Source organism: Palaemon carinicauda, chromosome 18 (assembly GCF_036898095.1).
Source record: "Palaemon carinicauda isolate YSFRI2023 chromosome 18, ASM3689809v2, whole genome shotgun sequence".
NCBI classification, from domain to species: Eukaryota; Metazoa; Arthropoda; class Malacostraca; order Decapoda; family Palaemonidae; genus Palaemon; species Palaemon carinicauda.
The window spans coordinates 66,811,139-66,824,347 of NC_090742.1; the positions used below are offsets into that span (position 1 = coordinate 66,811,139).

General features: G+C 45.7%; 1 protein-coding gene across 3 annotated transcripts in view; it reads right to left on the reverse strand.

Moving 5' to 3' along the window:
* Positions 1-13,209, reverse strand: part of LOC137657872 (uncharacterized) — a 122,368-nt gene that overhangs the window by 33,437 nt on the left and 75,722 nt on the right. For all 3 annotated transcript variants that reach the window (XM_068392472.1, XM_068392473.1, XM_068392471.1), the window contains exon 16: positions 11,887-12,040. In XM_068392472.1, the coding sequence (XP_068248573.1) occupies positions 11,893-12,040 (148 nt within the window). In that variant the 3' untranslated portion in view covers positions 11,887-11,892. The remainder of the gene's footprint in view (positions 1-11,886; positions 12,041-13,209) is intronic.

Sequence of the window (13,209 nt, forward strand, 5' to 3'; positions counted from 1 at the left end):
TTGAAATGCATTGTCTTTTGACTCGAGTTCCATAATCCCGAGCATTCCCTACCGCCTAAGGTCGCACCCCAGCCTACGTCCGATGCGTCTGAGAAGAGAACGTGGTTGGGAGTCTGAACAGTCAGGGGAAAACCCTATCAAAGGTTGATAAAGTCCTTTCATCCAGTCAGACCAGACTTATCTTCCGGAAACCGGGATCTAGACCGCTTCTAGCGTCTTGTCCTTTTCCAGTGAAGAGCTAGATGAAACCGAAAAGGACGGAGGTGTAGTCTTCCAAGTGACACCAAAGAACCACGGATGACAGTGTCTTAACCAGACTCATCCACAGCCTGACAGGGCCGCGTTCCTTCTTCAGCATCTTCTGGATGGATAGCAGGGTTGGGGGTTGATCGTCTTGTTCAGCCATGTCTTCATCAGAGGGTTCCTCATCCGAAACTGATGAGGAAACGGCAACGGAGTGGGCAACGTCTGACTCGCTGAATCCGGTCGCACTGGTGGATGCGTGACGGAGCCGGACACAAGATCATGGTACTGCTGCAAATTCTGTGAACTGTCAACCATGGGGAAGCGAGGAAGTACAGCGACAACCCGAAACTGTCTAGACTGTCTGGGTTGTGCAGACAACCCCTATCGGGTTGCTGAGGTTGCCGCACTGCGTCACAACAAGTCACCTCTGCTGGTTGTTGAACGTCTTCCTAGTGACACACTGAATGTCCACAACCACCTCCGAGAGTCGCTTAACGTTAACGTGCGACTGGCAACCCACACTGGGTCGCACCGGAGGAGGAATCATCTCAACTGGCGGACGTGAGTAGGAAATCTCAGCGTCAACAGGGCGTACAACCAACCGGTAGGAAGGTTGTTGGCAAGAAGGTTCTTCTTCGTAAAAATCCTCTATCAAGGACTAAGCTTGGACTGCATGTCTTGCAACAAAGCCCAAGGTCTATGGGAGCAGGTATGGCAACAGACGGGGTAGCGACTGAAGCGGAACCATTTACCCTCCCTGGAAGCATGTTATGCTTTAATTAAAGTCCATAGGAGGCTAAGCAGCTTAAGGCTCCTCTCCAAATGACAGAGTCCTCAAGGGAGTATCAGAAGGGGGGAGAACAGCACTTTCTCATCTACAGGAACCATGTCCGAGAAAAGCTAGGTTATCTCAGTGAGGGTTTCACTGGTGCATAAGCAGCAGACCAGAAGGCAACGTTATGAAACTGCTTGACAGTCTGTGAACTGTCAAAAACTGAACTGTCAACCACAACAGGAGCGTGAGGACATACAGCACTGGTGTATTAGTAGCAGACCAGAAGGCAACGTCATGTAACTGTTTGACAGTCTGTGAGTTGGCAACAACCAAAGTTGTGTGGGGAAGCCTCAACTCCTGACTGACTAGATTGCTGCGGGCGAGTGGCGGTAACCACAGTGTGTTGCGGAGGTTGACACACCGTGTCAAAACACGGCAGCTTGTGGTAGCTCACGCACGGCAACGGAGTGCTCCGTGTGTCTGTGGGAGTCATCATACATCTGGCAGGGTTGACTGTGCATGGGTGGAGGAGCTCTCACAACAAGAGTGTGGGAGCAGGCAGCCATGCCGGGCGCACAACCGTGGTAGGCTGTAGGCCCACGGGTGCATCGTCAACCTTCTCCGCAGTCGGAGTGTGGGAGCTGGCAACAACAAAAGCGGAGTGCTGGTGCGTGGGAGGGACTGCCGTGGGTTGCGGAGCATGCCGTATGGGATGCGGAGCATGCCGCATGGGTTGCGGAGCATGCCGCATTGTGTCAAAACACGGCAGCTCTACAGCACCTTCCCACTGCTGATGCGGTAGCTCACGCATGTCAACGGAGGGTGCAGCATGAACATGCGTCTGGCAGGGTCGACTGCGCATCGGAGGTGGAGCTCTCACAGGTGGAGTGTGGGAGCAGGCAGCCGCAGTATCTGCTGAGCGCACAACCGTGGCAGGTTGTAGATTAACAGGTGCATTGTCAACCTTCTCAGCACGATACTCCTGCATGAAGGAGCAAGCTGAGACTGTATAGTCTGCAGCATGGACCACTAGGGTCTATAAAAGACGGCAACAAACGGAGCTACTGTCCGTTGTGACTGAGGGTCAAAACAGCTGGTGCGGCAACAGACGGAGTTACTGCCTGTTGCGGTACCACCTTGCCTCTCTTGGGAGGTGTGCAGTCGTCGGATGACTGGAGCGAGTCCGAACTGACCCAGTGGCTACACCTAGGCCGTTGGACTTGCGCGGAAGGGACCGACTTGCACTTAAAGCTGCAAGATTTGGTCCATGGTTTCTGCGAGAAACCTCTTCCGCAGACGAGGAATAAATGGGCTCTCTCGTCTTTATGTGGGTGAGGCGATCACGTCGGCAACGTGTGTAGATACACCCAAAACCACCGAGGGAAACGTCTGTTCGTCGATCAAGGCCTGTGGAACCCATAAGTCCTTCGACATTACTTCTCCCCTGGGCTTGGGAGCTTGTAAGAGGTATCGGACTAGGTGAACAACTGGCACGAACAGACGAACCTCGAACGCAACACTGTAACACTTTGCGCATATCACTTTATCACTTTTGATTTTCTGTTTGCACTTATTTCACTGAAATCGAAACTTTAAGTGATTTGTACCTGAAACACGCAATCCTATCCTTCATTAAAAGGTAGTAATTGCGAAAACAGTTTTACAATGCAACAGAAAAACATAATGAAAGATAAAGAATTCAGTGGCTGGAAAAGAGACTAAACACTAGATCAAATAAACTACGTTTAAAATCTCTCACCGCATAAAGCCTGGGAACAAGAATAAAACTCTAGAAATGTTTTACCTTCTTCCCCTACAGCGACTAGGGAGAAGAATGAAAAACGAGAACAACGTTACCCGCTTGAACGAAACGTTTATTCTCCTCTCTCTCCCTCCGTCTCTATCTCTCTCTCTCTTCTCTCTAGACTTAGAACCTGAGAGAAGAGCCCAATTATATATCGTTAAAACATATTATTTGCTAAAGGAAAAAACTGAAAGGTTTCCCAAAAAGTTCCTTTATTAGAATTAAAACCATTTAAGCTAAGAAAGAATGAACGAAACGCTAGAATCGGTTTACTCTTACTGCAACGTGAAACCGTGAAATACTCTCTCTCTATCGTAACGATAGAGCGCATGTTGAACGTTCTGAACGTCAACAACTGCGGAGACTAAACTAAACGTTAGTTCATCTTTGAAAACAGCACGAGACTATCAAAGAAATTCTTTCAAAAACATTAAAATTCTTAAAAGGAAAATACGATATGACGGGCTCAATGTTAATTAACTTCGGTTCCAAGTAAGGACCGCCTACTATTAGGAAGGTCGCATATAAACAAACATAAAAATTAATTTTTATAAGTTAATCGAAGAGGCCTATAAAGGCGGAGAGATATAAAATAAATAGATCTATAACTCGTTAAGCAAAATTACCAAAAACCTAAACACACTTCCGTCTAAGGGAAGGGTCGGCCATTTAAAAGTGAAAGAGAGTCCATACTCTCTTCGTCACCAACACTTCCGTCTAAGGGAAGGGTCGGCCATTTAAAAGTGAAGGAGAATCCATACTCTCTTCGTCACCATAATTAAATTCTATCCAAAACGAGTTCAAGTTTTGAAATGAAGATAAAACCCCCTGCATAGCGAAAGCTCAAAACTGGAATAGTGTACTTCACCAAATCGTTGTGAAAACAAATCCAGTTAGGGACGGCGTATTCAGTAGGTCTTGCCTGTGGCACGACAGAGGGAAAATTGGTTCGTTGTTGACATCGAGTACTTGAGTACCTACTTGACAGATGGCGCTGTTGATATACACCCCCACCTGTATAGCGATCGCTGGCGTATTCCTCCCGTAGATTTTTTCTGTCGGGGCAGCAGGGATGCAGCTATATGATCATCGGGTAAGTTTGATATTGAAAAATACAAATTACTTTTAAAATACAGTCATGCCTCTCTTCACGAAAGAATCTGCTTACGAAATGCGAATATTTTTCTGACTCACATTACGAAAAATGTTTCATGATAAGAAGAGATTTGCCAGCCAGGCTGAGAATAAAATAGTCACCCATTAAAAAATGGGTTGTTTACTCAAAAGAAAATGTTTCTTTCTTTGGTAAGGGTAACTTCAAGAGTACAGTACATATGGTAATGTACATTTTGCATATGTACAGCATTTTACAGTATGTATTGTATTATTTTCCATTTATTGTTGCATTATCTTCTAATAACTACTTAATTTACAGGTATTAACAGTAAGTTTAGGTATATTGAATGGTTCAAATGTGTTTGGCTGTACAGTATCATTGTGGTTATACTGTAGCTTTATTATAAAATTTAATGTTGTGTATTTGTAGGGTTTGGAACGAATTAGGCAATTTACATGTAAAATGTCTCATAACACAAAATATTCACGAAACGAAAGTTATTCCGGAAAGAATTAATTTTGTGTTGTGAGGCTTTTTAGTAGGAGACTCCTCCAAGAGGGGGAAGAATTACTAAAAAACCAATCTGGCTGCTTAACTAACCCAGGAAATGTCAATGTACTTTGGTCCAGTACAGGAATGAAAGTCGTGACTACTGCTAACCTAATAAACTACCTGAGTACCTAGGTCCCAACCACAAACTATTGGGTGGTCACTGAAGAATTTATATCTCTAAGGATATGATGTCTGAATGTGTGGACATTATGAGAAATGGGCACATATATTATATTCATTCTTCCCCTCATACGAGAGGATGAGAGTGATATTTCAAAACAAACCAAATTGTAATGAAAAGTTACTCAACTGCATAGCTGACCTGTATCTAGCGTCCGGTCCAGTACCGTAAAGGTACGACTGCTGCAACCCTAGCGAAAGGAAGAAAAAAGGAAAAATGGCAAGACATTTTTACCTTCCATTCTTAGATTTATATCACGACTGCTATCTTAAGACTAGATGCTTCTTGTCCCTTAAGGATAAGAGGCTCACTAAAAAACCTATTAAGCAGCTCTTCTAGGAGGAGGGCACTCCAAAATCAAACCACTGTTTTCTAGTCTTTGGTAGTACCATAGTCTTCCACTGTCTTGTGTTTGAGATCTCTTGCTCGAGGGTACATTTGAGCACACTTTTCCTTAATGATTTCAATAAGTGTGCCAGCTCCACTGAAAAGATTCCCTATTTTAAAGGACAAAAGTTTTATACCCATATAGGAACTACAAATTTGGTTTTATAAAAATGTTATTTTCATTAGTAAAATAAATTTTTGAATATACTTACCCGGTGATCATGTAGCTGCAGCTCTGCTGCCCGACAGAAAAAACCTACGGGCGGGATACGCCAGCGATCGCTATACAGGTGGGGGTGTACAACAACAGCGCCATCTGTCGAGTAGGTACTCAAGTACTTCTTGTCAACAAAGAACCAATTTTCTCCTCGGTCCACTGGGTCTCTATGGGGAGGAAGGGTGGGTCCTTTAATTCATGATCACCGGGTAAGTATATTCAAAAATTTATTTTACTAATGAAAATAACATTTTTCAATATTAATCTTACCCGCTGATCATGTAGCTGATTCACACCCAGGGGGGTGGGTGGAGACCAGCATACATGTTAACAATAGAAGCTAAGTATCCCGTATTTCATTTTAGCAGTTATTCAAAATAACAAACATAAAATTAATAAGTACCTGGTAAGGAAGTCGACTTGAACCATTACTCTGCCTTTTTAAGTACGTCTTCCTTACTGAGCCTCGCGATCCTCTTAGGATGCTGAGCGACTCCTAGGTGCTGAAGTATGAAGGGCTGCAACCCATACTAAAGGACCTCATCACAACCTCTAATCTAGGCGCTTCTCAAGAAAGAATTTGACCACCCGCCAAATCAACCAGGATGCGAAAGGCTTCTTAGCCTTCCGTACAACCCAAAAACAACAATAAAAAGCATTTCAAGAGAAAGATTAAAAAAGGTTATGGGATTATGGGAATGTAGTGGTTGAGCCCTCACCTACTACTGCACTCGCTGCTACGAATGGTCCCAGGGTGTAGCAGTTCTCGTAAAGAGACTGGACATCTTTAAGGTAAAATGATGCGAACACTGACGTGCTTCTCCAATAGGTTGCATCCATTACACTCTGCAGAGATCTGTTTTGTTTGAAGGCCACTGAAGTAGCGACAGCTCTAACTTCATGTGTCCTTACCTTCAGCAAAGCATGGTCCTCCTCATTCAGATGAGAATGGGCTTCTCTAATCAAAAGTCTGATGTAATAAGAAACTGCGTTCTTCGACATCGGTAAAGCAGGTTTCTTAATAGAACACCATAAAGCTTCTGATTGTCCTCGTAATGGCTTCGTACGTCTTAAATAGTACTTAAGAGCTCTTACTGGGCATAGTACTCTCTCTTGTTCGTTTCCAACCAAACTGGACAGACTTTGAATCTCAAACGATTTGGGCCAAGGACGAGAAGGGAGTTCGTTTTTAGCTAAAAAACCAAGCTGTAAGGAACATGTAGCCGTTTCAGATGTAAATCCTATGTTCCTGCTGAAGGCGTATATCTCACTGACTCTTTTAGCTGTTGCTAAGCAAACGAGGAAAAGAGTCTTCAAAGTGAGATCTTTAAAAGAGGCTGATTGAAGCGGTTCGAACCTTGCTGACATCAGGAACCTTAAAACCACGTCTAAGTTCCAACCTGGTGTGGCTAACCGACGCTCCTTTGAGGTCTCAAAAGACTTAAGGAGGTCCTGTAGATCTTTGTTGTTGGAAAGATCTAAGCCTCTGTGGCGGAAGACTGCTGCCAACATGCTTCTGTAACCTTTGATCGTAGGAGCTGAAAGGGATCTTTCCTTCCTTAGGTGTAAAAGGAAGTCAGCTATCTGCGTTACAGAGGTACTGGTTGAGGATACTGAATTCACCTTGCACCAGCTTCGGAAGACTTCCCATTTTGACTGGTAGACCTTGAGAGTGGATGTCCTCCTTGCTCTGGCAATCGCTCTGGCTGCCTCCTTCGAAAAGCCTCTAGCTCTTGAGAGTCTTTCGATAGTCTGAAGGCAGTCAGACGAAGAGCGTGGAGGCTTGGGTGTACCTTCTTTACGTGCGGCTGACGCAGAAGGTCCACTCTTAGAGGAAGAGTCCTGGGAACGTCTACTAGCCATTGCAGTACCTCGGTGAACCATTCTCTCGCGGGCCAGAGGGGAGCAACCAACGTCAACCTTGTCCCTTCGTGAGAGGCGAACTTCTGCAGTACCTTGTTGACAATCTTGAACGGGGGGAACGCATAAAGGTCTAGATGGGACCAATCCAGAAGAAAGGCATCTACGTGAACTGCTGCTGGGTCCGGAATCGGTGAGCAATAATTTGGGAGCCTCTTGGTCATCGAGGTAGCGAACAGATCTATGGTGGGCTGACCCCACAGGGTCCATAGTCTGTTGCAAACATTCTTGTGAAGGGTCCATTCTGTAGGGATGATCTGACCCTTCCGGCTGAGGCGGTCTGCCATGACATTCATGTCGCCTTGAATGAACCTCGTTACAAGCGATATGTTTCGATCTCTTGACCAGGTGAGGAGGTCCCTTGCGATCTCGAACAACGTCATCGAATGAGTCCCTCCTTGCTTGGAGATGTACGCCAAGGCTGTAGTGTTGTCGGAGTTCACCTCCACCACCTTGCCTAGAAGGAGGGACTTGAAGCTTCTCAAGGCCAGATGAACTGCCAGTAGCTCCTTGCAGTTGATGTGTAGTGCTCTTTGATCCGGATTCCACGTGCCCGAGCATTCCCGACCGTCCAGTGTCGCACCCCAGCCCGTGTCCGATGCGTCCGAGAAGAGAAGGTGGTCGGGGGTCTGAACAGCCAGTGGTAGACCTTCCCTGAGAAGAATGTTGTTCTTCCACCAAGTCAGTGCAGACTTCATCTTCTCGGAGATAGGAACTGAGACCGCTTCTAGCGTCATGTCCTTTCTCCAGTGAGCAGCTAGGTGATACTGAAGGGGTCGGAGGTGGAGTCTCCCTAACGCGATGAACTGGTCCAGCGATGAAAGCGTCCCTATTAGACTCATCCACTGTCTGACTGAACATCGGTTCCTTTTCAGCATGCTCTGGATGCATTCTTGGGCTTGACTGATTCTGGGGGCCGACGGAAAAGCCCGAAAAGCTTGACTCTGAATCTCCATACCTAGATAGACTATAGTTTGGGATGGGACGAGTTGGGACTTTTCTATATTGACCAGGAGACCCAATTCCTTGGTCAGATCCATAGTCCATTTGAGATTCTCCAGACAGCGACGACTTGACGCAGCTCTTAAAAGCCAGTCGTCCAAATAGAGGGAGGCTCTGATGTCTGCTAAATGCAGGAATTTGGCAATATTCCTCATCAGTTTGGTAAACACTAGAGGTGCCGTGCTTAGGCCAAAGCACAGGGCTTGGAACTGGTAAACCACCTTCCCAAAGACGAACCTTAGGAAAGGTTGGGAATCTGGGTGGATGGGGACGTGAAAGTACGCGTCCTTTAGGTCTAACGAGACCATCCAGTCTTCCTTCCTGACCGATGCTAGAACCGACTTCGTCGTCTCCATGGTGAACGTCTGCTTGGTGACAAAGACATTTAGAGCACTGACGTCTAGCACCGGTCTCCACCCTCCTGTCTTCTTCGCTACTAAGAAGAGACGGTTGTAGAAGCCCGGGGATTGATGGTCCCGGACTATGACTACCGCTCCCTTTTGTAGCAAGAGAGACACCTCTTGCTGTAAAGCTAGCCTCTTGTCCTCCTCTCTGTACCTGGGAGAGAGGTCGATGGGAGTTGTTGCTGGAGGGGGCTTGCGCAAGAATGGAATCCTGTACCCCTCTCTGAGTAACTTCACAGACTGTGCGTCTGCACCCCTGTTCTCCCAGGCCTGCCAGTAGTTCTTGAGCCTGGCTCCCACTGCTGTCTGGAGAAGATGGCAGTCAGACTCTGCCTTTTGAGGACTTGGAACCCTTCTTCTTTTTGCCACGTTGACTATCGGCACGGGTACCTCCTCTGCTGGAGGTTCTGCCACGAAAGGGCGGAATGAACCTAGACGCTGGTGTGTCCATCCTAGGTCTAGGCACGGAAGGTAAAGCTGTGACTTTACGTGCGGATGACACCACCAGGTCATGGGTGTCTTTCTGGATCAACGAGGCGGCAATCCCCTTGATCAGCTCTTCAGGAAAGAGACACTTGGATAGCGGAGCAAACATCAGCTCTGACTTCTGACATGGTGTGACTCCCGCCGACAAGAAGGAGCAAAGGTGATCTCGCTTCTTAAGAACTCCAGACACGAAAGAAGCCGCAAGCTCGCCAGACCCATCCCGAATGGCTTTGTCCATGCAGGACATGATGAGTATGGCAGAGTCCTTATCCGAAGGGGAGGTCTTTCTGCTCAACGCTCCCAAACACCAGTCCAGGAAGTTGAAGATCTCAAACACACGGAAAACTCCCTTCAAAAGATGGTCCATGTCCGAAGAAGTCCAGCAAATCTTGGACCGTCTCATAGCCAGTCTGCGGGGAGAGTCTACCAGACTTGAGAAGTTGCCCTGGGCAGAGGCAGGAACTCCCAAGCCTAGAACCTCTCCTGTGGCATACCAAACGCTAGATCTGGAAGCAAGCTTGGCCGGGGGAAACAAGAAGGTTGTCTTCCCAAGTTGCTTCTTGGCCTGCAGCCACTCTCCCAGTACCCTTAAAGCTCTCTTGGACGAGCGAGCGAGTACGAGCTTCGTAAAGGCAGGAGCTGCTGACTGCATGCCTAAAGCGAACTCAGAGGGAGGTGAGCGTGGAGCTGCAGACACAAACTGCTCCGGATACAACTCCTTAAACAGGGCAAGGACTTTCCTAAAGTCTAAGGAGGGAGGCGTAGTCTTGGGTTCATCTATGTCGGAGTGTTGATCGTCCAAATGCGCAGCTTCGTCGTCATCAGAGATTCCTTCATCTGAATGCTGAGGAGGAAGCGGCAAAGGAGGAGAAGAAAGCTGAACGGCTGAATCCGGCAGCACGGGTGCATGCGTAGCTGCACTGGATCCAACATCATGCCGCTGCTGGTCAGTCTGAGAGCTGGCAACAACAAAAGCGGAGTGGTGGTGCGTGGTGGGGACTGCCGTGGGTTGCGGAGACTGCCGCATTGCGTCAAAACACGGCAGCTTGACTGCACCTTCCCACTGCTGATGCGGTAGCTCACGCATGTCAACGGAGGGTGCCGCACGTCGGCTAACGTCAACATGCATCTGGCAGGGTCGACTGCGCATCGGTGGTGGAGCTCTCACAGCCGGAGTGTGGGAGCAGGCAGCCGCAGTGTCAGCTGAGCGCACAACCGTGGCAGGTTGTAGGTTAACGGGTGCAGCGTCAACCTTCTCAGCACGATACTCCTGCATGAAGGAAGCTAGCTGAGTCTGCATAGACTGCAGCAAAGACCACTTAGGGTCTACAGCGGTTGGTGCGGTAACAGACGGAGTGATTGCCTGCTGCGGAACCACTCTACCTCTCTTGGGAGGTGTGCAGTCTTCGGAAGACTGCGGCGAGTCCGAACTGACCCAGTGGCTACACCTGGGCCGTTGGACTCGCTTGGAAGGGACCTTGCGCTTGAGAGGTCGTGAGACCTTGGTCCAGCGTTTCTGACGAGAAACTTCTTCCGCAGACGAGGAATGAATGGGCTCACTCGTCTGTTTGTGGGTGGGACGATCTCTGCAAGATACGTCCACAACCACTGAGGGTACGTCTGTACGCTGATCAAGGCCTGTCGAACCCTTTGGTCGTACGACATTGCTTCTCCCCTGTGCTTGGGAGCTTGCAAGAGGTCCCGGACTGGGAGGACGACAGGCACGAACAGACGCACCCTCATGCGTAACACTGACACTTTTCACTTCACTTGCACTCACTACACTTCCCACTGCACTTTTCTCCTTCAACTCTTTGACGTCAGCCAAGAGTTGATTGCGGTCATTCGCTAATGACTCAACTCTGTCACCAAGAGCCTGAATGGCACGCATCATATCCGCCATCGAGGGTTGAAGAGAGCTAGTAGAAGGGTCGGGTGTAACCACTACAGGGGAAGGAATAGGTTGTGGGGCATGGGGAGAGGAAAAATCAAAAGAGCGAGACGAACTCCTCCTGATCCTATCCTTCTCTAGCCTACGTGCATTCTTAAGGAATTCTTGAAAATCGAATTCCGAAAGCCCAGCGCATTCCTCACATCGATCTTCCAATTGACAGGCTTTACCCCTACAATTGGAACAAACGGTGTGAGGATCTATAGAGGCCTTCGGAAGACGCCTAGAACAGTCCCTAGCGCTACACTGCCTGTACTTGGGGACTTGAGTAGGGTCAGACATCTTGAATTAGTCAAAGGGGGAAATCCAAAATCTATCCAAGTCGTCAACAAATAATCCAAAATCTAATCAATGAAAGCTTGATAAAGTATTGATGATAACTTCTGTACAGCGAAAGCTAATAACTAGAGAGAATACATCACCAAATAGCGTGAAAATCAACTCCAGAAACAACAGCGTATCAAGTAGGTCTTGCCGGTGGCACGACAGAGAGAAAATTGGTTCTTTGTTGACAAGAAGTACTTGAGTACCTACTCGACAGATAGCGCTGTTGTTGTACACCCCCACCTGTATAGCGATCGCTGGCGTATCCCGCCCGTAGGTTTTTTCTGTCGGGCAGCAGAGCTGCAGCTACATGATCACCGGGTAAGATTAATATTGAAAATTTATATTTCACACATAATATATATAGCATTCCATGTTTGCAATCATAATAAAACAATAAAAATTGCTAAAATAGCCCTGCATACACTTCATAGCAAACTTGGGAAAACAAAGAAAACTATATAAGCATATAGACTTTTCCTATGGCAGATTTCTTTTATATAACTTTTAGAAAGCTTACTTGAAATCAAGGTGAAATTTCTTGATTATATGACTGAAAGTGAAGCTTCTGATGAATCAAAGCTCTTGAGAGACCAGCAATAACTCCAAACGTAGCAAACACACTTTCAAATATCCAAAAATGTAACTCTTCTTGCCAAATGAACAAATCACAGCTGGAAGTAAGAAAAATAGAATTTTAATATTATTTATAACTTTTTATAATATTGACATTGGAGAGAGAGAAAAAAAAAATCCAGTTTTCTTCCCTTCAAGAGGTATGGCCCCCCAAGGTGACATCCGGGGTTTGGTGCCAACCTAAATCAATCTCAACATCAAAACTAATATCCTTTCCTCTTGACCTCATTAGTCAGTGAGGAAGAGGGTGGACATGTATATGAACTTTAGACAAGTAATGAAATAGCAAATTTTATCATTAGAATTCAATTTACTTCTACGGACCTCCTCTTATGTTCGTATTGCTGACTCTTAACACTCTGGTGGAGATGGGTCATGATGGAAAGAGATGATATTGAAAGTCATAAGAGACAATATCCTTTTTTACACCAGACTCACCTCTTAGTATAGTGCCTTGGTACTTATCTGTTGTAAGTAAGGCTATTCTTAATTCCTCAGACTAATTAAAGTAATTCATTACTAAAACTAGAAAAAAAAAAAACTTTTACTAAAAAAAATATAAATTTATCCATTATCAAAACTAAAAGAAAACCCACTTTTATTAAAAAATATCCACATCAACTACTTTCCTCTTGGTAAGGGTAGAGGAGACTCTTTAGCTATGGTAAGGAGCTCTCCTAGTAGAAGGACACTCCAAAATCAAACCATTGTTCTCTAGTCTGTGCTATGGTCTTCCACTGTCTTGGGTTAGAATTCTCAAGCTTGAAGGTACACTTAGGGACACTATTCTATTTTATTTCTCTTCCTCTTGTTTTGTTCAAGTTTTTATAGTTTATAAATTAATATTTATTTCAATATTGTTACTGTTCTTAAAATATTTAATTTTCCTTGTTTTCTTTCTTCACTGGGCTTTTTTCCCAGTTGGAGCCCCTTGGGCTTATAGCATCCTGTTTTTTCACCTAGGGTTGTAGCTTAACAAGTAATAATAATAATAATAATAATAATAATAATAATAATAATAATAATAATAATAATAATAATAATAATAATAATAATAATAATAATAATATGGTAACTAAAGGCCAGTAACCTTTATAAGAGAACCAAGAATCTTTAAGATAATGTTAAGCAAATACCAATTTTTTAAGACCTTATCTGCAGATAAAACTCTTTCCAAAGACAGATTCCTACAAAAATTCAGTGTTGT